At 45.0% G+C, this 26,990-nt stretch overlaps 1 protein-coding gene across 4 annotated transcripts in view; it reads right to left on the reverse strand.

Annotated features, from left to right (window-relative positions):
• The window catches only part of ST7L (suppression of tumorigenicity 7 like), a 1,501,068-nt gene that overhangs the window by 834,519 nt on the left and 639,559 nt on the right, over positions 1 to 26,990 (reverse strand). For all 4 annotated transcript variants that reach the window (XR_013594902.1, XM_078644468.1, XM_078644466.1 and 1 more), the window contains exon 11: positions 5,607 to 5,709. Coding sequence is in view for 3 of the 4 variants with exons in the window: in XM_078644468.1 (XP_078500594.1) it covers positions 5,607 to 5,709 (103 nt within the window). In the remaining variant the exon portion in view is untranslated. The remainder of the gene's footprint in view (positions 1 to 5,606; positions 5,710 to 26,990) is intronic.

The following is a 26,990-nucleotide window of genomic DNA, read 5'->3' on the forward strand; positions in this document are numbered from 1 at the left end:
CCTGGCCTCTCCTTTGGCATGGGCACAAACCATAGACTCTTCCATTGAGCCCCGCTCCCTATCCGACCACGGAGCAACAACACTCACCTTTACAACTCACCCTCCCCCTTTCAGCGACCACCCTGGCGCCTGCATGAAATACTGTTGCATTCCCCTGACGCTGTGTCCTCAATCATACAAACGATCACTGACTACTTAGAAGTTAATGATTCAGGTGAGGTTCCTCTTTCCTCAGTCTGGGAAGCCCTCATGGTTGGTCTTATAGCGAAAGAAAAAACACACAAGATGATGGACCGAATCTTGCACAATGGCAAAACATTCACCCCCAGTCACAGATCTGGGTTTAATCCATCGTTATTTTGCTCACCGAGCCACCCCAGTTCAGACATGGCCATCTGCAAATCAGTCTTGACCCTGTGCCTCATGGGAACAGTCCAGACCGAACTACCAAGCCATGTCTTCCCTGGACCGGAATCAAGCATCCTAGGACCGGTTTATGGCTATCAGCCGTCATCAGCCAGGATAGCTTGACTCCAGTGGTCGTAGTGAGCACGGGACCCACGTCTGGGGTGAATGTTTTGCCATTGTGCAACATTCCGTCCATCATCTTGTTTGTTTTACTGTTCACCCTATGTGGGAAGGGTATGCTCAGATGTGGGTCCCGTGCTCACTAGGCCACTGGAGTCAAGCTATCCTGGCTGAAGACGGCTGATAGCCAGAAACCGGTCCTAGGATGCTTGATTCCAGTCCAGGGAAGACGTGGCTTGGCAGTTCGAGCTGGATTGTTCCCATGAGGCACAGGGTCAAGACTGATTTGCATATGGCCATGTCTGAACTGGGGTGCCTTGGTGAGCAAAATAACGATGGATTAAACCCAGATCTGTGACTGGGGGTGAATGTTTTGCCATTGTGCAACATTCTGTCCATCATCTTGTTTGTTTTGCTGTTCACCCTATGTGGGAAGGGTAAGCCCAGACGTGGGTCCCGTGCTCACTAGGCCACTGGAGTCAAGCTATCCTGGCTGAAGACGGCTGATAGCCAGAAACCGGTCCTAGGATGCTTGATTCCAGTCCAGGGAAGACGTGGCTTGGCAGTTCGAGCTGGATTGTTCCCATGAGGCACAGGGTCAAGACTGATTTGCATATGGCCATGTCTGAACTGGGGTGCCTTGGTGAGCAAAATAACGATGGATTAAACCCAGATCTGTGACTGGGGGTGAATGTTTTGCCATTGTGCAACATTCTGTCCATCATCTTGTTTGTTTTGCTGTTCACCCTATGTGGGAAGGGTAAGCCCAGACGCGGGTCCCGGGCTCACTAGGCCACTGGAGTCAAGCTATCCTGGCTGAAGACGGCTGATAGCCAGAAACCGGTCCTAGGATGCTTGATTCCAGTCCAGGGAAGACGTGGCTTGGCAGTTCGAGCTGGATTGTTCCCATGAGGCACAGGGTCAAGACTGATTTGCATATGGCCATGTCTGAACTGGGGTGCCTTGGTGAGCAAAATAACGATGGATTAAACCCAGATCTGTGACTGGGGGTGAATGTTTTGCCATTGTGCAACTTTCCGTCCATCATCTTGTTTGTTTTGCTTATAGAGAAAGCGGCTCATGACAACAAAGCCCGGAGGGATAAGAGGGAGGAGCTCGGTAAATCGGTACTAGAACTTAAGTTCATTCATTAACGCACAGGAGCTCCCCGAATCTGGAGCAAGCTGGAACAGGAGAAACTTCAACTTAAGCACCTCGATCTCGACAGCTGAATATACCATTCTTCGCCTCAAACACAAATTCAATGTAGGGACTAATAAAGGGGGTTGGATGCTAGCCCATTGCCTGCATAGCAAGCAACATTAAAACGCAGTCAAAGCCATTCATACGCGATCGGGCCTGATGACATCTGATGCCTTGGACATTGCAGCAGAATTACAGGTGTTTTATGCTAATCTGTACAAGGTAGACCACATAGCAACGTCAGCCCACAGCTCTATGTCCAGTCTGCTGCGATCCCCCCGCTTCCACCTGTGGAATCAGAGACACTTGATCAGCCCATCAGAATAGAAGAGGTGATCTCTGCGATGGCAAGGCTGAAACCCATGAAATCACCAGGCCCGGACGGGTTCAGCTCAATTTTTTACAAGACGTTTTGCTCTGAATAAGCGCCTCTGTTGACCCGCCTTTTTAATTCCTTCATGGAGAGCGGAATGCTGACTGAATCTTTGCTGCAAGCTTCTATATCGGTAATCTCAAAACCCGGGAAATATCCCCGGCAGTGCAGCTCCTATCGCCTGATATCCTTGCTCAATATGGAAGCAAAACGGTTTGCTAGCATCCTGGTGCACCACCTCAATTCCCCTGATGCCTGGCCTGGTCGTCCCATACCAGGCTGGGTTTATCCATTCACGTCAGTGTAGGGATAACACCAAGCATGTTTGTCACCTCATCAACAAAATCCAGAGCTCCCGGGAAGAAGCCTTCTTACTGGATATAGACGCAGAGAAAGCATTTGATAGAGTGCACTTGCCCAATCTGTTTGCAACTCTTAGGTGCTTCGGGGTGGGTGAGCATTTTATGAACTGGGTACACAATATATACAGCGCGCCAAGTGCAACTGTTAGGTTAATGGAGTGAGCCTTGACAGGTTATGCGTGGAGTGAGGAACAAGGCAGAGCTGCCCACTTTCCCAGCTCCTCTTCGTTCTATACATGGAACCCTTTGCTCAAAGATTGAGAGAAGACCCCAACGCGGTGGGCATTACGATTTGGAGCTGATCAACATCTAATTAGCCTCTACGTGGACTACAGTAAATTTTCCGTTGCCCGGCCCCTCTCCTAGCTCCCTGCTATCATCTCTGAGCTGGATGCATTCGGGTCTGTGTCAGGTTTCAAGATAAACCTGCTGAATCGCAAATTTAAAATCTTACCATCCAACCAGACACGGAGAAAGCTTTACGCACACTGTCTGATTTTGAAGGGGTGGAAGCCGATTTCCCATACCTGAGAATAGCTTTGGCGCGGAGCCTCACTAAAACCGTGCACGCCAAACTACTCTAGACTCAGGGCCACAATCCGTAAAGACCCGGGTAGCCGTGGTTAATATGAACGGGCCTTTTTCATCTTCCAGACGCTTCCTCTCTCTTCCCCCCTCCCGTGGAGCTGAGTCAGCTCCAACGAGACATATATAGCTTTATCTGGGGAGGTATGAGACCCAAACTACAGAAACAACTACTGTAACGCACCAAGCAGGAGGGGAGTCTGGGGGGTCCTGAATGTCTTGCGCTACTAACAAGCAGCCCAATTGAGTTATATGATAGAGTGGAATCACCCAATGACAGAAAAGCATTGGGTCTTTATGTCTTTACGTGGGCTCGCACATCTGGAGGGAGGTTTGGCTTTCCCGGGCCCACAGAGCTTGGGGACTCTACTCATCCCTGGTTACTAGCCCTATATTAAAAATCTGGGATTGGGTGGTGAGCACCGTTGGGATCTCGTCATTCCCTTCTCCGATGACCCCATTAGTCACAAACCCGGAGTTTCCTCCAGGGTTATCACTGGGTTTTGCCAAATGCTGGCTGGCAGTTGGCTGTAAGAGGGTCAGCTGCCTCTTCGATCCCAACAGCCCCATCCCTTTTGACCAACTTAAATTACAATACTCTTTATCGGAACATGTCAGGTTCACCCACACCCAACTCACCCATTGGTTGCTCAGCCCAGACAGGCACCCTAAAGCAAGCAGACCTATGACCCCCTTTGAAAAATGGCTGTTCCTCAAAACAGATGACAAGAAAATGACCTCAGAAATCTTTCCCTTCCTGATGAAAGCACCTCCTAAACATAGGACTTCGCTGGGAGGCAGAACTTGGGCGTAGTCTCTCTGACAAAGACTGGGGAGACATACTCTATGGAGCCCACCACACGGCATATAATACAGGTCACACTGAAACAGCCTATAAATTAGCTTATACTGGTATTATACCCCGGCGGGCATCTAGAAATGGAATACGCTTTGTGATGGTCAGTAGTGGGGAGGCAACCCAGGGACACTAATACACCTCTGTGGAATTGTCCCAAGCTCACAAGATTCTGGGAGTTAATTATGAATGACAGACAGCGCTTGTAGAATAGGGATGTCCCGATTCCCCGCCTACATACTCCTGGGGCTCCCCAATGCTCTCACTTACCTGCTCCAGTCCACTAGGGAGCGACAGATAGCTTTGGCCCTTAATGCTGCGCACCGGCTACTCATGGCAAACTGGGGCTCAGACAAACTTCCAAACCATAGGCAATTTTATATGTTACGCTACACCTGTTTTACTTTGATCTCCCCGTCGGGATGCAAAGCCTTCAGAGCACTCATCAAATCAATACCACGGTCGTGGTTTTCTCCGCAATACATGATAATTCCTGTACTTTTATTGCACTTGGTTGACCTTCACCTTTTGCCTCCCATACGCAGCCGGTCCAATCTGGGTTGTAGGCGACAAGCTGTGTATTCTTCCCCTTAGCTTGTGACCACCTCTTTATTGAATCAATCTCTGCCTTTTAACATGCATTTGAATGTAGCAACCTGCCTAATTATTTGTCAATAAAAAAAGATTTGATCCCAAACATAAAATGCCACCCTCCCACTAACACAAGCACATCCCAAACCTTGAAGTAATTCTCATGCTTGTTCAACTTATAACTAACAGACGAGCAGTATTTGTGGTTATGAAAAATTTATTTGAGGTATGCCCATATCTATGTTGGAACTCTTCCTTGTGAAAGCTCAGATAAGTATCATAATCTGAAGGCAGGGTCACTAGAGAACCTCTTAACAACAGGCATATCTAACACTAAAGTTTTATTACTTGCGGTACTGTCTTCATAGTGGATAGTTTATTGTATACATTTGATGTTGCAAACCAGTGTACTCTCAAAATCAAAGGGAGCGGAATATTATTCTGCAATGTTGGGACCACAATATGAGCTCGCTTAACCATCCTACTTCATAATCACAACTGCTTCTGTAAAAGAATCAGAAGGACTTAAAACTTATATGTAAACTGTGGGTTAAACTGAATATACACAACACATCCCAATTTAACAAAAAGATCTAGATAGTGACACAAATAAAAAGCAGATGTAAATGTGATGAAGAGATATGACAGATTAGATTACTAGCCAGTCCAACTGAGATTTGTTGACAATCATTGGAATGAAAGAATCCCATGTGAGAAAGACTATTCCTTTTTCAAAGCCCAGCTATAAATTGTCGGTCTTTAGGTTTGTTAACGAAGTAAGGCAATTGAAGGGTGCAACAAACTGTGCGATTCTCTAAACGTAATGCTCAAAGAGCTGTAGATCCTGAAGTCTCTGTATGGTTTGAGGATCTTTTGACATATGGAATAGCATCCTAGGAGCTGGAACCAGACGAAGAGTGACTTCTTGAGTTTTATGTTAGGTTACATAGATTTTTATAGCACTGTTTTGCCATAAGAATAGCCTTGCAGTTTTAGGTCCCCAGTTTATTAAAACTGCCCGGTACTAAACAACACAGCAATATATCCTTCAGACGATACAGTTATAAGCAACCAAATGTTCGAAAAATTGGAAAAGTAGCTTTCTTACTTTAGGAACATGGGGGTTAAATTCCACAGCCCTGTGAATGGCTTCCACTGCATTCATTTCGGCTGTGCTGAGCCCTCTTCTGGAGGCTGTTTCTGGAGAGAATCTAGAAGCATGGAAACACAATATCAGCAGAAGCGACCCGTTCATTTCGGAAACACAACACCCAGGTTCAGAGTTTTTTCCCAATTAAGGGTAGAGCGATCTGCGACAAAGCTGGCAACGCATTTAGGTGCACTTCACAGTTGTTCACCTACCCAGTAGTTTAAACAGCCAAATGCTGCAATTCTTCCAAATGTGCTTTCATGGGATCTTTAGAAAGCCTACAATCCAATTTCAAAAGGCAAGACCAACCATACATTGACTATTTTTAAGCAATATTTTCTGAGATTTTCAAAATCATTAATGCTCACAGAACAGAGCTCCAATATTAATAGCAAAACCTAAAGAAAGGATAATATATACCTAAATCAATCTACCTAAAGTAAATCGGATGAACCCAACACGTAAAACACTTTACTCATTCAGGACACAGAGATATCCTCTTACGCCTTTTCGTGGGGAAGGGCAAACATTACGTAGACCACCTTCTGCACAGACAGTTGCTCAAAAGATTTTAGTACTGCTGCAAATGTCCTTTCCAGAGAACTCTCGCCCCTAAACATAGCCTCAAAGTATGAGGTGGGCAGATGTATATGCTGGGATACCACGTGATTGCTAGAAGAGGGCAACCCAATACTCCCCAAGGAACTGGGTAATATACATTCATAGAAAAATTGCGCCTTGAGGTATTATTTTCTCTTATTAAGTCTTTTTATCACATGTCATATATATGTACAGTCACTCCAAAGAACATCAGAAAACGTGGTATTTCAATTCAGAATTTTATATCATATCTGAAATCAATGTATTTATTTAAGTTTTTTTATATAAATAAGGCAACACAAAAAACACTACTACATTCAGTATATTCCAAGTAGTGTGTTACACCGTTGGTATAATATGTACAAACCATATATACACATAGAATGCTACTGTAAATACAGTCAGCTCAGTCCATCACTTTCTTTTTTAACAAATCCTGTTGTTGGTGATTCCTAACCCAAAACGGTGCCTGGGCGTCGACGTTTCGGTCTTTACTGTATAAATCACACCAAGACCATCATCAGGACTAATGTTGCACAAAATATCTACAAAGAAATATATACAATATGTACAATCAGTCTCTATACAACCACATTCAAATGTCCAATATATTTAATCGTCTGCTGACATTATACCACCACCTCACCCGGTGTGACAGAATATATAAAACCACTACCTGGCTTAATACTCACTGAAAAAATATTCACTGAAAAATATTCACTCTGAAGTATCCAGATCCTGCTGTGGTTTCTCCACAATTGTAAATTAAGTACAACTATCGCCCTAAAACCGGTGCAAGAAACATAAAACAACCAATCAATAGAACCACAGACCATACCTATTCAACTTTTATGGCATCCACCTCGGCTCCCTGCTTACCTTGATTTAAATCTAAGAGCGTATCTGAAAACGCGAGTCCACAATTTAACTCCGTGTGCATAAAGTGTTACCTAAAAGACACAAGCAAGGAGGTCTACCATCACAATCCTATATCGTTTATTCTGAACACCTTCTGCTACCTAAAAGACAGCGTTTCTACTTACTCGTATGTACCGCCATTGACGGGACCCATCCTCGTCACTTTCACTTCGCGTCTGCTAACAAACGCGCGAGGTAAGATAACAATCTTTCCGTGTAGTGCGCGCATGCGCATACGCCCTAAAAACCGCTAGAAACTGCAGTGGCCATTTTGGAGAGGTCAATTTTGCCTATTAATTCGTACAACTATATATGTACCAAGTATTCCATCACCACACCAGAACCTATACAACAATTATTAAAAACTTTCAGGAATTCTCTCATCTTAATTTCATAATCCTGCTATTGACACGCTATAGGCAAGCGTTCCTCACCTAGGGGGACCACTGTTTAAAGACTATATACAAGACACATTTCCTTTGTTACATAACGCACGCAAGCAACACAACTGATAATCAGAGGGTTGCCAGATTGTGCCATTCCACAAATTGATTCAATCCGTGTTCAACTGTTCTACTCGTCCATATCCATTTGTTCTCTTTTAATGTCAGCAGACGATCCACATTGGTCCTTCTTTTTGAGCCCTTCACCACTTCCAGTACAAACCACTTCATGTCTTTGGGACCATGTGACTTCTGAATGTAATGCTCTACTAATGGTGCTGTCAGTACCCTACACCTGATTCGTGATTGGTGTTGTGATATTCTCTTTCTAATTTCCTGTGTGGTCTTTCCAATATACATCAAGCCACACGGGCACTCGATACAGTAAATGACATTCTTTGTCACACAATTTGAATGATGTTGCAGCATTACTTGTTTACCATTCAGAATACAGGATTTTGTCATTGCAGTGGTATCACATACAGCACATTGTCCACAAGGGTAATGTCCCACAATAGGGGCCAATCCCCATTGGTTCTGGATAGTGTTCATACATGGTTCCCTGTATGTTTTAACCAAATGATCCCGTAAATTCCTGCCTCTCTTAAAAGCAAAACGGGGAAAGCTCAATTGTGGTTCCATTTTCTGTATTAGATGCCAGTTCTTGGATATAATCTTTTTGATTTGGCTAGACTCTGTACCAAAGGTAGTGACACATGCTATTGTGTTTTCAGCCTTCTCTTTGGCTTTATTCTCAGTCAATAGTGCTGCACGGTCATAATACCAGGCCCGCTTAAGAGCCCGTTTAACCATTCTGTGCGGATATTCTCTAGCGCCTAGTTTTAATTGGAGGATTTTAGCCTCTCTGAAATAATCCTCTTTTCGTGTACAGTTACGTTTAATTCTTAAAAACTGGTCAAAGGGGAGATTATCCCTTAAGTTCCTGGGGTGATGACTAGAGTATTTCAACAGAGTGTTGCGAGATGTAGGCTTCGTGTATAGATTAACCACTAGACTACCATTGTCATTGATTACTTGTAGATCTAGGAAATTTATACGCTCATTGCTATACTCAATCGTAAATTGTAAGTTATTATTTTGTTCATTAAGCCATGCATGAAATGATAATAAATGATCCTCAGAGCCTTCCCAAATCAAACACACATCGGCAATATACCTTAGGTATCGTTTGATATGAGTCTCGAAGGGGTTATTATTGTGGATAATCTTATCCTCAAAATCTGCCACGTATAAATTCGCTATGTCCGGGGCAAAAATTGCCCCCATTGCCACTCCTTTACGTTGGCCAAAGAAGTCTTCCTTAAATAAGAAGTAATTACGCTCAAGGGCTATTTTGGCACATTTAATGACAAATTCCACTGGTACCTGTGTGGGACGAGTCTGGGTTTCTAACACTTTCTCGAGAACTTTTAAAGCCTCATTCTGAGGGATATTAGAGTATAAACTCTCAATATCCATGGTAACCAGAATATTCTTTTCCGGATCAAATGGCATCCCTTCCAGGGCATTTATTACACTGATACTGTCTTTAGTGTAAGATTTAGTCAGTGGCACAAAGGGTTTTATAAAATGGTCTACATACTCCGCCAAGGGTTGTAAAATCGACCCACACCCCGCCACACTTGGTCTTCCTGGGGGGTGTTCTGCGTTCTTGTGAATTTTGGGGAGTATGTAGAATGCCGGAATAGTGAACTCATTCTTGTTTAAATAATCAAATTCTTTCTGGCTTAGCCACATTCCCTCCAGGCCCTCTTTACTTGTTGCAAGTATTTCTTTCCTTATCATTTCTGTGGGATCTCCTCTCAGTCTGGTGTAATGTAGGTCATTGTTTAATTGGCGTAAAGCCTCCCTCTCATAATCTGCCTTATCCTGTACTATTATGCTGCCCCCTTTGTCAGCGGGTTTAATATAAATGTCATCACGTTTAGACAATGCATTTAGTATCTCATGTTGTTCCCTACTGAAGTTATACTTTACAAACCTCCTCTTATTATTGAAAAGTTGGTCCAGCTCAACCAGAACTGTATTCTCAAACGTTAGTAGCTCTTTGGGCATTAGGTTGTTAGAAGGGTAGAACGTTGAAGGACACCGTAGACCCGTCACATTATGGGAGTCATTAATGGTCAAAGTTTTATTGAAAAAATGTTTCAAACGTAACGTACGGAAAAACCTGTGTATTTCCATCTGTGTTGTAAAATGGTCATTCCTATTAGTGGGCACATATGACAAACCATGGCTCAAGAGTTCTAATTCTTGTCTCGTAAGTTCATGACTGGAGAGATTAAAAATAGGCACCACCTCCAGCATAGGATTCTTGTCAGGTTTGCCCCACAAGACTCACCTTTGCTTGTGGCGCGATTCCGCAGAGACGACAAGAGCTCCCGTCCCTGTACCCACCTAACCCTCGTGGACGACGAAACCCAGCAGGGATGAGATGGACGCAGGGATGGAAGCCAGGGTGTAGGGTTAAGAATGGCGTGGAGCTGGTGGGGCGTTCCGGTGTCACTGGAAACCAGAATGAGAAAAGATCAGAAAGTGAAGCAGACCCGAAAAGAACCACCCCACCTACACACACAGGACCAGGTACCCCGTGAGGACTTACCAAGGCTCCCGAAACGAAGGTTCCCCGATGAATGCAGCTCCTGTTGTGAATAGCGAGGAAGGCGCTCCAGCGCGTAATCGCCAAGTACAAACTAAAGAAAGCGCTCCTGCGCGTTCACCCCAAGCTAAAACAAAAAGGAAAGCGCTCCTGCGCGGGTAACTGGAAATGGGAATCAACCACCCAGCTTGTGGTATTCCCAGTAAGGGGACAAGGTCTGCAGGCTGAGGTATTCCCTTATAGCGCTCCTGCGCGGTGGGAAGGAACAAAGTAAAAAACCCCCAAAACACAAGTCGGTTAAATGTACACCCTTAGGGCGCTCCTGCGCACCAAGGGTCATGAAAAATAAACAAGGGCTTTCCTGGAACTCCCAGGTAAGAAGTACACCAGCGCTCCTGGAAGGCGCTGTCAAAGACCATGAAGCGCTACAGCGCGGCTTTCTCCCAGAAGCAGAAGGAAACAAGGAGCAGGGCAGCGCGGCTCTCCTGGTATGCCGCGGACACAATGTTGCAAGGCAGCGCGGCTCTCCTGGTATGCCGCGGACACAATGTAGCAAGGCAGCGCGGCTCTCCTAGAATGCCGCGGACACAATGTAGCAAGGCAGCGCGGCTCTCCTGGCATGCCGCGGACACAATGTAGCAAGGCAGCGTGGCTCTCCTAGAATGCCGGTCTCTGGTTCAGCCTGAATTCAGAATCCGAAGCGCTCAGCCGGCGGGAAAAGCGCGGTTTATGCGTTTTCCCCCGGAAGCGCTTCTGTGCCTCGCTTCCCAGGGGCTAGACCGGGTACTCGACTTCCGCCGGAAGTGAGTATCCTGGCCTCCCGTGTGTGTCAGTGGGATGGCCGGCCGTGGCAACGCCGCGAGCCGCGAAAGTACCCACCCCCAGAACAGAACCCCTCCAAGGCCCCCCCCCCGAAGTCAGAAAAGAGAGACTGGGCGAGGACACAGGGGATGACTTAGGTGAAAAGCACGGACCAGAACAGGAGCATGGCGTACATGGGACAAGGGCTCCCAGGATCGTTCATCGGGACCGTACCCCTTCCAGTCCACAAGGTAGAACAGCTTGCCCCTGGTACGACGGGACCCCAAGATAGCCCTGACTTCATATTCCTCCTGGCCCTCCACCACCACCGGAGAAGGGGGCGACGGAAGAGAACCGCCAGACTGAACAGCCCGCAGCAGGGAGACGTGGAAGACCGGATGGATCTTCATGTGTGCAGGCAGGGACAGCTTCATGGCCACCGGGTTGATTACCTTCTCCACCGGAAAGGGACCCACATAACGTGGCAGCAGTTTTTTGGGCCCATGCACATTCAGGTGCCGAATAGACAGCCATACGCTATCGCCTTCGCGATACGCGGGTTCCCGTTGTCGATGGGCGTCTGCCCGCTCCTTGTAGGTGTCCTTTGCTTTGGCCAACTCGAACCGTGCCTTTTGCCACAGGTCGCGCAGTGTTCCATGGTAAGAACGCACGGTGGGTAGGGGGCTGTCCTGAGGCTCTTCCCATGCCGACGTGCGAGGATGGCGGCCATGGAGGCAGAAGAAGGGGGACATGCCGATGGCCGAATGCTTGCTGTTGTTGTACGCATACTCTGCCATCCAGAGCACTTCGGACCATTCTTTCTCGACTGTCAGAAGCAGACAACGGAGGTACTGTTCCATGGTGTGGTTTGTTCTTTCGGCCTGTCCGTCGGTCTGGGGGTGGTACGCCGAGGAGAGACGCACGTCCATCTCGAGTATCCTGCATGCCTCCTTCCAAAAACGGGAAACAAACTGCGATCCCCTGTCCGTTATGACCACGGAAGGAATGCCATGGAGACGAACCACCTCTTGGACGAATATCAAGGCCAGCTCGGCCGCCGTGGGAAGTTTCGTCAAAGGAACGAAATGTGCCATCTTGGTGAGGTGGTCCACGATCGTGAGAACCGTGGTGTGTCCTGATTTGGTGAGTGGGAGCTCAACCACGAAGTCCATGGAGATGGTATGCCAGGGAGAAGGAGGCACGGGAATGGGCTGTAAACGACCAACCGATGGTTCGGATCTGTTCTTGCCAAGCAGGCAAACTGCGCAGTTCGTTACGTGTGCCTTTGTATCCGTCACCATCGTTGGCCACCAGTACTGCCTCCGCACAAGGTCGAGCGTTTTGTGGTAACCGGGATGGCCGGAGAGTACATGATTGTGACACAAGTATAGGGCCTTTGTTTGTTCGGTCATCCCGGTTAGATGAGTCTGGTTTCTTGTCCCTCCTTCTTCGTTTCCTTCCAAGACAACGGGATCGGACCGTGCCGTGTCTGGTTCTGCCTGGCCACTGGAACGAACAGGAGCGATGATGCCCTGGAAATGCTTCTCCGGTAAGATCAGACCAGGCTCCTGGTCCTCGGCGTTTTCTTCCGTTTCAGCCAGCCGCGACAGTGCATCTGCTTTGGCGTTGTCTTTCCCGGGCCGGAATGTAATCAGAAAGTCGTACTCGTTGAAGAACAAGGTCCATCGGAGCTGTCGGGCTGTGAGGGCACGTGCTGATCGTAGAAACTGCAGGTTTCTGTGGTCTGTATAGATGGTCACTTTATGTTTTGAGTCCTTCAGGAAGTGTCGCCATTCCTCGAATGCGGTCTTGATGGCTAGCAGTTCCCGATCAGACACGGTGTAGTTGCGCTCGGCGGGTTGGAGTTTCTTAGAGTAAAAGGCCACGGGATGCAGTCGGCCCGTCTCGCAGTTCCGTTGTGATAGCACACCGCCTATGGCGTCCTTGGAAGCATCAGCCTCCACGATGAAAGGCTGCTCGGTATCGGGGTGCACCAGAACCGGGGCCGTTGTAAACCGTCTCTTTAGTTCCTGGAAGGCGTTATCGGCTTTTTGGTCCCAATCAAATCTTACTCCCTTGCGCAGCAAGCGCGTAATGGGAGCCACCATCTCAGAGAAGCCCGTGATAAAACGACGATAATAGTTGGAAAAGCCGAGGAACCGTTGGACGCCCTTCACCGACTCAGGTGTAGGCCAAGACAGGATGGCTTCCACTTTTTTGTTGTCCATTTGAATGCCTGCCGGTGTGATGATGTGCCCCAGGAACTCAACCGATGTGACGTGAAACAGGCTTTTTTCTAACTTCACGTACAGACGGTGTTTCTCCAGTTGCTGAAGAACAGAACGTACATGATGGACGTGCTCTTCGTTGGTTTGTGAATAAATCAGGATGTAGACGATACAAAAGACGTCGATGAAGTCCCTCAACACCTCATCAATAAAAAACTGGAATGCGGCGGGGGCGTTGCAGAGTCCGAACGGCATGACCTGATATTCGAAGAGGCCGAACTTCGTCCGGAAGGCGGTCTTCCATTCGTCGCCCTTCCGGACCCTGACAAGGTGGTAAGCCCCCCGAAGGTCCAGTTTGGTGTAAATGGTGGCGTTTTTGACCTGGTCCAAGAGGTTGGTTATCAACGGTAGCGGGTACCGTTTTTTAATCGTGATGATATTCATCGCACGAAAGTCGATGCAGGTCCTCAAATCCCCTTCCTTCTTCGACACGAAGAAAAGAGGAGAGGAAACCGGAGATCTGGAGTGACGTATGAAGCCATTGTCCAGGTATTCGTCCAGATAGGAGCGGAGGTGGATGTTCTCTTTTTCTGTGAGCGAGTAGATCCTACTGCATGGCAGCGTGGAGCCGGGAATCAGGTCTATGCGGCAGTCAAAGGATCGATGGGGTGGCAAGGTGTTGGCTCCCTTCTTGTCGAATACACCCGCTAGGTCCTGGTATTCTTTTGGTATGGTTCCTTGGGAAACCATTCCCATCCCTACTACAGGTAACGAGTGTGCCTGTATGACCCGAGGACCTGTCAGGTCGATCTCCGCGTAACATGTGCTATTGCAGTACTCTGATTCAAGACGGACAGTTCTGGTCACCCAATCGATGCGGGGATTGTGCTTCACCAACCAAGGCAAACCCAGGATCACCTTGAACTGAGGGGCATCGATGACGTCGAAACATATGGACTCGGTGTGGTTGTTAGGGAAGATCATGGTCAAGGTCTCTGTTCGGTGTCGGATGGGGCCGGAAGTAAGGTCCGTTCCATCTACGGCCTTGACGGGTTCAGGTTGGGCCTTCGTCACAGTGTCGATACCCAATGCGCGGGAAAATGCTGTATCGATGAAGCAGCCTGTCGCCCCGGAATCCAACATGGCTGTCACCACCCAGGTTCTGCCCGCCAGATTCCGTAAGGACACGTCCATGCCGACGTGATGACTACCGTCGTATACCACAGGGATCGCAGATGTGCATGACGAAGAACCCAGAAGACGGACCCCTGTGTCTACTGGGTTTCCTCGTTTCCCGTCTGGTCTCCTTTGCTGATGGGCAACACGAACGGCCTTCTGCCTCGTGGTCTCGAGGGCTTAGCAGGGCATTCCCGTACAAAGTGGCCGCTTTTGCCACAATACAGGCACTGGTTCTGCTTCCTCCTTTTTTCCCGTTCTTGACTGGTCAGTGGTCCTCTGACGCCTCCGATCTGCATGGGTTCGGACGCTTCTCCCTGGGGAGCAGGTGCTTCTTTGGCTTTCTCGACGCCCTTGTCACCAATGGGCACGAGACGGGTGTCGTTCCCTTTTCCCCTATCGGTCTTTCTTTCCTGTAGGCGGAAGTTCATTTTCACCACCATGTCAATGAAAGGGCCTATAGCTTCGGGCGGATCGGGATACTGCGAGATGAGGTCCTTTAGGTCATCCCGTAACCCCCGATAGAACACTGATACCTTCTTGTCCTCTGGCCAGTGGGCCTCGATGACCAGCCGGTTGAACATGGTGATGTAATGGAGCAAGTCCTGGTTGCCTTGCTTGAGGCCGAGCAACTCGTTGTCTGCAGCCTGCACGAAGGTATGGCGAGCGAACATACGCCGCATAGTTTCCTTAAACGTAGGCAGGTGGTTCAGCATGGGGTCGTCGTTCTCTACCAAGGAGATGGACCACTGAGCCGCATCCCCGCCCATGTAAGAAAGGATGTAGGCGACCTTGGAAGCATCGTCGGGAAAAGCCGCAATTCTAGCCATGAAATGTAGTTGGCATTGATGGATGAATATTCCGTACTTAGTACTATCCCCGTAAAACCGTTCGGGTGGTGCCAACTGCACCGGGTGGGGAGTGACGACCTGGATGGCTGTGTCTTGGCTCGCAGTGGTGGAAGGCCCCCCAAAGGTGAACGTAGGTTGTCTCAACAGGCCGTCTGATCTGGCTCTGGGGCTGGGTGTGGAACCCCAAGGATTAGTGACCCCGGCCGCCATTTGACCCTGTAGGGTCGTTATGTCCTGGCGGAGGGCGAGGTTCTCGGTTTGCATGGCAGCCAGCATGACTGCGATGTCTTGCAGGGTGACTTCCTCACTCATGTCGTCTGGGCGGAATGGTTTACGTGGGCTTCGGATTCTGTCAGGTTTGCCCCACAAGACTCACCTTTGCTTGTGGCGCGATTCCGCAGAGACGACAAGAGCTCCCGTCCCTGTACCCACCTAACCCTCGTGGACGACGAAACCCAGCAGGGATAAGATGGACGCAGGGATGGAAGCCAGGGTGTAGGGTTAAGAATGGCGTGGAGCTGGTGGGGCGTTCCGGTGTCACTGGAAACCAGAATGAGAAAAGATCTGAAAGTGAAGCAGACCCGAAAAGAACCACCCCACCTACACACACAGGACCAGGTACCCCGTGAGGACTTACCAAGGCTCCCGAAACGAAGGTTCCCCGATGAATGCAGCTCCTGTTGTGAATAGCGAGGAAGGCGCTCCAGCGCGTAATCGCCAAGTACAAACTAAAGAAAGCGCTCCTGCACGTTCACCCCAAGCTAAAACAAAAAGGAAAGCGCTCCTGCGCGGGTAACTGGAAATGGGAATCAACCACCCAGCTTGTGGTATTCCCAGTAAGGGGACAAGGTCTGCAGGCTGAGGTATTCCCTTATAGCGCTCCTGCGCGGTGGGAAGGAACAAAGTAAAAAAAAACCAAAACACAAGTCGGTTAAATGTACACCCTTAGGGCGCTCCTGCGCACCAAGGGTCATGAAAAATAAACAAGGGCTTTCCTGGAACTCCCAGGTAAGAAGTACACCAGCGCTCCTGGAAGGCGCTGTCAAAGACCATGAAGCGCTACAGCGCGGCTTTCTCCCAGAAGCAGAAGGAAACAAGGAGCAGGGCAGCGCGGCTCTCCTGGTATGCCGCGGACACAATGTTGCAAGGCAGCGCGGCTCTCCTGGTATGCCGCGGACACAATGTAGCAAGGCAGCGCGGCTCTCCTAGAATGCCGCGGACACAATGTAGCAAGGCAGCGCGGCTCTCCTGGCATGCCGCGGACACAATGTAGCAAGGCAGCGTGGCTCTCCTAGAATGCCGGTCTCTGGTTCAGCCTGAATTCAGAATCCGAAGCGCTCAGCCGGCGGGAAAAGCGCGGTTTATGCGTTTTCCCCCGGAAGCGCTTCTGTGCCTCGCTTCCCAGGGGCTAGACCGGGTACTCGACTTCCGCCGGAAGTGAGTATCCTGGCCTCCCGTGTGTGTCAGTGGGATGGCCGGCCGTGGCAACGCCGCGAGCCGCGACAATTCTCAACCTCATCTGCTACAGTTGTTTCCATCTCTCTTACCACTCGTAATAATTGTTCCTGGTTTGTCGGAACCCCGGGGTATATTGATTCCTGTATTGACCCCTGCGTCCTCCCCGTGCTCGTCCCCGTGGTGGTGTCTGGCCCCTCCCTAAAAAACGGCCTCGACCTTGTCCTCTATTGTAGCCTTGGTTAGAACCCCCTGTTCGGTTGGTACTGTCGTCTGAATTTGACGAAGCTGTATCCGAAAATGTTAGTTGCTTAGGAGCCCAATGTGTCTGACCTTGTTGAAAAAACTCTTTCTTGAGGTAGGGATAGGTGCGTTCCTTTGAATAATACTTTAAATCTTTTTGTAATTTCTCTGTTTTCTTTAGAATGTTATTTTTTAAGAAATCAGCTATCTGCAACTCTAATTTCTTTAGGAACTCCTCAGCATCAGTAACAGTTTGGTCTTCCCTAACTTGTTTTTCCAAATCTGTTATTTCTTATTTGAGTTTATCAATGTGCTTTAGCGCAGTTTCAATTCCCAGCACCATCCAACTGCGCGAGCACTTGTTGGATACAAAACTAAAGCCCAATTTAAAGTCCTCGTCTTCAGTAAATATAGCCGGAATATTCCGTACCTGCAACCCCACAGGAATGATGTTATTATTTAAGCAATCCGTAAGAAATTTTGCGTGTAACTCTGTTCTAATTAGTTTCTTCCGCAGTCTTTCTAAATTGTTGCGAATTGTGGTCTGTTGTATGTTATGTGTACTTGTGGTATTCTGAGGTCCCAGTAGGGATGGTCCGCTTGCTATTTTAGCAATGTATTCATCGCTATAAGTGAGAGTCTCATGTTCTGACATTTACAATTTTAAATATTCAAATGTCGTATACAAAACACAGTAGAATACAATATTAATTACAGAAATCATACAAAAATATTTACAAATTTTTACAAACACATAATTAGAGAAAACAGTGCAAGCAGACAAACCCAAATATTTGATACAACCACTTTCAAAGAAGGGCCCTTGCAGAACTTGTCTGCGCCAATACAATTGCTAGAAGAGGGCAACCCAATACTCCCCAAGGAACTGGGTAATATACATTCATAGAAAAATTGCGCCTTGAGGTATTATTTTCTCTTATTAAGTCTTTTTATCACATGTCATATATATGTACAGTCACTCCAAAGAACATCAGAAAACGTGGTATTTCAATTCAGAATTTTATATCATATCTGAAATCAATGTATTTATTTAAGTTTTTTTATATAAATAAGGCAACACAAAAAACACTACTACATTCAGTATATTCCAAGTAGTGTGTTACACCGTTGGTATAATATGTACAAACCATATATACACATAGAATGCTACTGTAAATACAGTCAGCTCAGTCCATCACTTTCTTTTTTAACAAATCCTGTTGTTGGTGATTCCTAACCCAAAACGGTGCCTGGGCGTCGACGTTTCGGTCTTTACTGTATAAATCACACCAAGACCATCATCAGGACTAATGTTGCACAAAATATCTACAAAGAAATATATACAATATGTACAATCAGTCTCTATACAACCACATTCAAATGTCCAATATATTTAATCGTCTGCTGACATTATACCATCACCTCACCCGGTGTGACAGAATATATAAAACCACTACCTGGCTTAATACTCACTGAAAAAATATTCACTGAAAAATATTCACTCTGAAGTATCCAGATCCTGCTGTGGTTTCTCCACAATTGTAAATTAAGTACAACTATCGCCCTAAAACCGGTGCAAGAAACATAAAACAACCAATCAATAGAACCACAGACCATACCTATTCAACTTTTATGGCATCCACCTCGGCTCCCTGCTTACCTTGATTTAAATCTAAGAGCGTATCTGAAAACGCGAGTCCACAATTTAACTCCGTGTGCATAAAGTGTTACCTAAAAGACACAAGCAAGGAGGTCTACCATCACAATCCTATATCGTTTATTCTGAACACCTTCTGCTACCTAAAAGACAGCGTTTCTACTTACTCGTATGTACCGCCATTGACGGGACCCATCCTCGTCACTTTCACTTCGCGTCTGCTAACAAACGCGCGAGGTAAGATAACAATCTTTCCGTGTAGTGCGCGCATGCGCATACGCCCTAAAAACCGCTAGAAACTGCAGTGGCCATTTTGGAGAGGTCAATTTTGCCTATTAATTCGTACAACTATATATGTACCAAGTATTCCATCACCACACCAGAACCTATACAACAATTATTAAAAACTTTCAGGAATTCTCTCATCTTAATTTCATAATCCTGCTATTGACACGCTATAGGCAAGCGTTCCTCACCTAGGGGATCTGGATACTTCAGAGTGAATATTTTTCAGTGAATATTTTTTCAGTGAGTATTAAGCCAGGTAGTGGTTTTATATATTCTGTCACACCGGGTGAGGTGATGGTATAATGTCAGCAGACGATTAAATATATTGGACATTTGAATGTGGTTGTATAGAGACTGATTGTACATATTGTATATATTTCTTTGTAGATATTTTGTGCAACATTAGTCCTGATGATGGTCTTGGTGTGATTTATACAGTAAAGACCGAAACGTCGACGCCCAGGCACCGTTTTGGGTTAGGAATCACCAACAACAGGATTTGTTAAAAAAGAAAGTGATGGACTGAGCTGACTGTATTTACAGTAGCATTCTATGTGTATATATGGTTTGTACATATTATACCAACGGTGTAACACACTACTTGGAATATACTGAATGTAGTAGTGTTTTTTGTGTTGCCTTATTTATATAAAAAAACTTAAATAAATACATTGATTTCAGATATGATATAAAATTCTGAATTGAAATACCACGTTTTCTGATGTTCTTTGGAGTGACTGTACATATATATAACATGTGATAAAAAGACTTAATAAGAGAAAATAATACCTCAAGGCGCAATTTTTCTATGAATGTATATTACCCAGTTCCTTGGGGAGTATTGGGTTGCCTCTTCTAGCAATTGTATTGGCGCAGACAAGTTCTGCAAGGGCCCTTCTTTGAAAGTGGTAGTATCAAATATTTGGGTTTGTCTGCTTGCACTGTTTTCTCTAATTATGTGTTTGTAAAAATTTGTAAATATTTTTGTATGATTTCTGTAATTAATATTGTATTCTACTGTGTTTTGTATACGACATTTGAATATTTAAAATTGTAAATGTCAGAACATGAGACTCTCACTTATAGCGATGAATACATTGCTAAAATAGCAAGCGGACCATCCCTACTGGGACCTTAGAATACCACAAGTACACATAACATACAACAGACCACAATTCGCAACAATTTAGAAAGACTGCGGAAGAAACTAATTAGAACAGAGTTACACGCAAAATTTCTTACGGATTGCTTAAATAATAACATCATTCCTGTGGGGTTGCAGGTACGGAATATTCCGGCTATATTTACTGAAGACGAGGACTTTAAATTGGGCTTTAGTTTTGTATCCAACAAGTGCTCGCGCAGTTGGATGGTGCTGGGAATTGAAACTGCGCTAAAGCACGTTGATAAACTCAAACAAGAAATAACAGATTTGGAAAAACAAGTTAGGGAAGACCAAACTGTTACTGATGTTGAGGAGTTCCTAAAGAAATTAGAGTTGCAGATAGCTGATTTCTTAAAAAATAACATTCTAAAGAAAACAGAGAAATTACAAAAAGATTTAAAGTATTATTCAAAGGAACGCACCTATCCCTACCTCAAGAAAGAGTTTTTTCAACAAGGTCAGACACATTGGGCTCCTAAGCAACTAACATTTTCGGATACAGCTTCGTCAAATTCAGACGACAGTACCAACCGAACAGGGGGTTCTAACCAAGGCTACAATAGAGGACAAGGTCGAGGCCGTTTTTTAGGGAGGGGCCAGACACCACCACGGGGACGAGCACGGGGAGGACGCAGGGGTCAATACAGGAATCAATATACCCCGGGGTTCCGACAAACCAGGAACAATTATTACGAGTGGTAAGAGAGATGGAAACAACTGTAGCAGATGAGGTTGAGAATCCTATGCTGGAGGTGGTGCCTATTTTTAATCTCTCCAGTCATGAACTTACGAGACAAGAATTAGAACTCTTGAGCCATGGTTTGTCATATGTGCCCACTAATAGGAATGACCATTTTACAACACAGATGGAAATACACAGGTTTTTCCGTACGTTACGTTTGAAACATTTTTTCAATAAAACTTTGACCATTAATGACTCCCATAATGTGACGGGTCTACGGTGTCCTTCAACGTTCTACCCTTCTAACAACCTAATGCCCAAAGAGCTACTAACGTTTGAGAATACAGTTCTGGTTGAGCTGGACCAACTTTTCAATAATAAGAGGAGGTTTGTAAAGTATAACTTCAGTAGGGAACAACATGAGATACTAAATGCATTGTCTAAACGTGATGACATTTATATTAAACCCGCTGACAAAGGGGGCAGCATAATAGTACAGGATAAGGCAGATTATGAGAGGGAGGCTTTACGCCAATTAAACAATGACCTACATTACACCAGACTGAGAGGAGATCCCACAGAAATGATAAGGAAAGAAATACTTGCAACAAGTAAAGAGGGCCTGGAGGGAATGTGGCTAAGCCAGAAAGAATTTGATTATTTAAACAAGAATGAGTTCACTATTCCGGCATTCTACATACTCCCCAAAATTCACAAGAACGCAGAACACCCCCCAGGAAGACCAAGTGTGGCGGGGTGTGGGTCGATTTTACAACCCTTGGCGGAGTATGTAGACCATTTTATAAAACCCTTTGTGCCACTGACTAAATCTTACACTAAAGACAGTATCAGTGTAATAAATGCCCTGGAAGGGATGCCATTTGATCCGGAAAAGAATATTCTGGTTACCATGGATATTGAGAGTTTATACTCTAATATCCCTCAGAATGAGGCTTTAAAAGTTCTCGAGAAAGTGTTAGAAACCCAGACTCGTCCCACACAGGTACCAGTGGAATTTGTCATTAAATGTGCCAAAATAGCCCTTGAGCGTAATTACTTCTTATTTAAGGAAGACTTCTTTGGCCAACGTAAAGGAGTGGCAATGGGGGCAATTTTTGCCCCGGACATAGCGAATTTATACGTGGCAGATTTTGAGGATAAGATTATCCACAATAATAACCCCTTCGAGACTCATATCAAACGATACCTAAGGTATATTGACGATGTGTGTTTGATTTGGGAAGGCTCTGAGGATCATTTATTATCATTTCATGCATGGCTTAATGAACAAAATAATAACTTACAATTTACGATTGAGTATAGCAATGAGCGTATAAATTTCCTAGATCTACAAGTAATCAATGACAATGGTAGTCTAGTGGTTAATCTATACACGAAGCCTACATCTCGCAACACTCTGTTGAAATACTCTAGTCATCACCCCAGGAACTTAAGGGATAATCTCCCCTTTGACCAGTTTTTAAGAATTAAACGTAACTGTACACGAAAAGAGGATTATTTCAGAGAGGCTAAAATCCTCCAATTAAAACTAGGCGCTAGAGAATATCCGCACAGAATGGTTAAACGGGCTCTTAAGCGGGCCTGGTATTATGACCGTGCAGCACTATTGACTGAGAATAAAGCCAAAGAGAAGGCTGAAAACACAATAGCATGTGTCACTACCTTTGGTACAGAGTCTAGCCAAATCAAAAAGATTATATCCAAGAACTGGCATCTAATACAGAAAATGGAACCACAATTGAGCTTTCCCCGTTTTGCTTTTAAGAGAGGCAGGAATTTACGGGATCATTTGGTTAAAACATACAGGGAACCATGTATGAACACTATCCAGAACCAATGGGGATTGGCCCCTATTGTGGGACATTACCCTTGTGGACAATGTGCTGTATGTGATACCACTGCGATGACAAAATCCTGTATTCTGAATGGTAAACAAGTAATGCTGCAACATCATTCAAATTGTGTGACAAAGAATGTCATTTACTGTATCGAGTGCCCGTGTGGCTTGATGTATATTGGAAAGACCACACAGGAAATTAGAAAGAGAATATCACAACACCAATCACGAATCAGGTGTAGGGTACTGACAGCACCATTAGTAGAGCATTACATTCAGAAGTCACATGGTCCCAAAGACATGAAGTGGTTTGTACTGGAAGTGGTGAAGGGCTCAAAAAGAAGGACCAATGTGGATCGTCTGCTGACATTAAAAGAGAACAAATGGATATGGACGAGTAGAACAGTTGAACACGGATTGAATCAATTTGTGGAATGGCACAATCTGGCAACCCTCTGATTATCAGTTGTGTTGCTTGCGTGCGTTATGTAACAAAGGAAATGTGTCTTGTATACAGTCTTTAAACAGTGCTCCCCCTAGGTGAGGAACGCTTGCCTATAGCGTGTCAATAGCAGGATTATGAAATTAAGATGAGAGAATTCCTGAAAGTTTTTAATAATTGTTGTATAGGTTCTGGTGTGGTGATGGAATACTTGGTACATATATAGTTGTACGAATTAATAGGCAAAATTGACCTCTCCAAAATGGCCACTGCAGTTTCTAGCGGTTTTTAGGGCGTATGCGCATGCGCGCACTACACGGAAAGATTGTTATCTTACCTCGCGCGTTTGTTAGCAGACGCGAAGTGAAAGTGACGAGGATGGGTCCCGTCAAGGGCGGTACATACGAGTAAGTAGAAACGCTGTCTTTTAGGTAGCAGAAGGTGTTCAGAATAAACGATATAGGATTGTGATGGTAGACCTCCTTGCTTGTGTCTTTTAGGTAACACTTTATGCACACGGAGTTAAATTGTGGACTCGCGTTTTCAGATACGCTCTTAGATTTAAATCAAGGTAAGCAGGGAGCCGAGGTGGATGCCATAAAAGTTGAATAGGTATGGTCTGTGGTTCTATTGATTGGTTGTTTTATGTTTCTTGCACCGGTTTTAGGGCGATAGTTGTACTTAATTTACAATTGTGGAGAAACCACAGCAGGATCTGGATACTTCAGAGTGAATATTTTTCAGTGAATATTTTTTCAGTGAGTATTAAGCCAGGTAGTGGTTTTATATATTCTGTCACACCGGGTGAGGTGATGGTATAATGTCAGCAGACGATTAAATATATTGGACATTTGAATGTGGTTGTATAGAGACTGATTGTACATATTGTATATATTTCTTTGTAGATATTTTGTGCAACATTAGTCCTGATGATGGTCTTGGTGTGATTTATACAGTAAAGACCGAAACGTCGACGCCCAGGCACCGTTTTGGGTTAGGAATCACCAACAACAGGATTTGTTAAAAAAGAAAGTGATGGACTGAGCTGACTGTATTTACAGTAGCATTCTATGTGTATATATGGTTTGTACATATTATACCAACGGTGTAACACACTACTTGGAATATACTGAATGTAGTAGTGTTTTTTGTGTTGCCTTATTTATATAAAAAAACTTAAATAAATACATTGATTTCAGATATGATATAAAATTCTGAATTGAAATACCACGTTTTCTGATGTTCTTTGGAGTGACTGTACATATATATGACATGTGATAAAAAGACTTAATAAGAGAAAATAATACCTCAAGGCGCAATTTTTCTATGAAGGGATACCACGTGGGCATAAATACCAGTTCTAGTACTGCTGCAAATTTCCTTTCCAGAGAACTCTCGCCCCTCAACATAGGCCCAAAGTATGAGGTGGGCAGATGTATATGCTGGGATACCATGTGGGCATAAATACCAGTTCTGATTGGTACATACGCACAAAATCCAGCTGTTGATGAGTATATGTCTGTTGAATGAGGAATAACATGAACTTCCAAAAATATCAGGTACAATTCCACATGCAGTGTCCCATTCTGGGGGAAAAGCTGCTTCCATTTAACACCAGCTCTGAGCATGTGGTAAATGAATGTGGGGGAGGATGAAGTGGGAGGTTTATCAAGGGGGAAGGGCAAAACTGTGATGTGGTAATGGGAGAATTCTGCTCCTTCTAAGCCATCAGACGTAGTCGGGTAGGGACTGTGGCCAGGCTGAGCCACATTTGATTTTACCAGCTGGTAAAACTGGGTCCAGTGTTCCTGCACCGAAAAATCTGAGTGTTTGAACACCAGGCAAGTTATAATTGGGCAGAGCAGAATCACACCTCTGAGTACCCCTCCAACAAACTTATAATCAGGCCCATAGCATTCACTGAATCTTTTAAAGGAAAATGTCGATCAGTTCCCGTTATACTGGGTCTGAAGGTGGTCAATCAACACCAGATCCAAGGAACTCAAGTAATGCTTTCTCCGGCAATAGTGAGGTGTTAGGTCATTACTCACAAGGGGCCTAGGCATCGCTGTCCTCTTCACATAACAATGTTAGACAAATCAGCAAGTTATTTGTGTAGATTGCTACAAAGAAAGTGTAGTGTAGTTCCTATATTCCCAATAGGATCTGCGCATTGGAATAATATATTCAGCAGTGTAGACGTAGGACTGAGGTTATCTAGCTCTCTACTGACTATATTAGACTTAAGGTTTGCCAGCTAGCTCAGAGGTCACTAGAAACTTTCTCGAATAAACGAGGAGTTTAACCTCCCTGGATAGACAAGAAGGGATTAGCTTCTGACAACCATAAAACATGACAACTATGCTCTCCCTGAATAAGAGTGTATCTCTAGAGTCGTGTGAAAACAATAGACAGCTATTTCACTCAGTCAAATGTGCGTACTTAGTTTCACCAGAATGCAGAGAAAAGAGAGACGGGCGTTTTCAATAAAAGGTGTTATTTATTGAGCAGTCTTCTTCCTCATACAAGAGAAATGAATTGCCACGATTGTAATACTCATGGTAAAGTAAAGTGCGTACAGTAAAAGGAGGATTATAAAATAATACTGTAAAAGCATTGATATGGTTTCTTAGCCATATGATACTTTAAAATAGATAAAATATATACATACATATATACATTGACTAATCATACTCAACTGGTGCTTCTAAATACGCCTACCCCGGTGTACCTGACCTAAGCCTAATACGTGGGAAGGAGTAAGTAAGTAGCAGTTTAAGTTAAGTTTGTTTTGCCAAGAATCTGACTCAAGAATTCTCTGTAAGGGTTTAGTCAGTTCCGTACCTGGGTAATAGAAAGCAGGAGGTCTTGTATCTCTTTCTCAGGACTCGATATCCCAGTAACCCGCGAAGGTATCTGGAAACACCGGAGCTGGATTTCTCGGCAGGAGAAAAGACAGCGTCTCTCTCAGTGCGTCAAGGAGGAGGGGCAGCTTCCGTGGGCTCTCGCATCAGCTGGGCTCTCGGGCAAGTAGATAGCTGCTCTGCTCCAGAATCACCACCGTGTGTTTGCTTAAGCAACGTTGGTATATTTATACCTGAAAGGTGCCTGGGTTTGACGTAAGGTTGGACATAAGACATCAATAAAGATGTCACTAAGAACTGGCCGTTCTTACAGTGCTTTACAGGAGTTCTAGGACGAAATCAAAACAAAAGCAAGGGGGATTTCCCAGGTTGCTGGAGGCTTGGTTTTGTTTAGAGAACTCGGTGTGCTTACTAGGGGGCCGGAGAAGTAGCCTTGCTTAATGTGACAGCATGTGCTACGACTGAATTATGGATATGATTATTATGCCGTTGTATGGATATTATTGATTATAACCGGACAAGGGCATAAATTAGGAATATCGATTCAGGTTCCTAGCTAAAACACTACACCCACTCCACAAATTAATGTCCATCATTACTAAAACTTAAGCAATAGTAAACATAAAAGGAGCATGTGTATACCAACCCACCCCAAAATACATTTTTGCATTTGAAATGGTGTATGCGAAATACATGAAAATGATTATAGGTACTGTACGCTTTTCAAGCAGTGTAATCATTCATTAAAAAGGATGCATATATATATATATATCGGCATGAATGATTTGCGAAATTTACACATTAATGGCTCTTAATACAGAAAAAAGGGTCGAGACCATTCCATCACATATAAATACAGTTGCTGTAAATGTGCTAGAGGCTGACGTGATATATTGTCTTTAGAGTTCCTAAAATAGAAGCTCTGTTCTCTAAGAATAGTTCTACTTCAAGCAGAGTACATGTGCCAGAAAAAAGGTAAATATTTTGGAATGGGGAAAAAAATAATTTCGCTTTCAGGGGAGAGAGAAAAAAATATATAGTTCCAAATATG

Source organism: Lissotriton helveticus, chromosome 5_1 (genome assembly GCF_964261635.1).
Source record: "Lissotriton helveticus chromosome 5_1, aLisHel1.1, whole genome shotgun sequence".
Taxonomy (NCBI): Eukaryota; Metazoa; Chordata; class Amphibia; order Caudata; family Salamandridae; genus Lissotriton; species Lissotriton helveticus.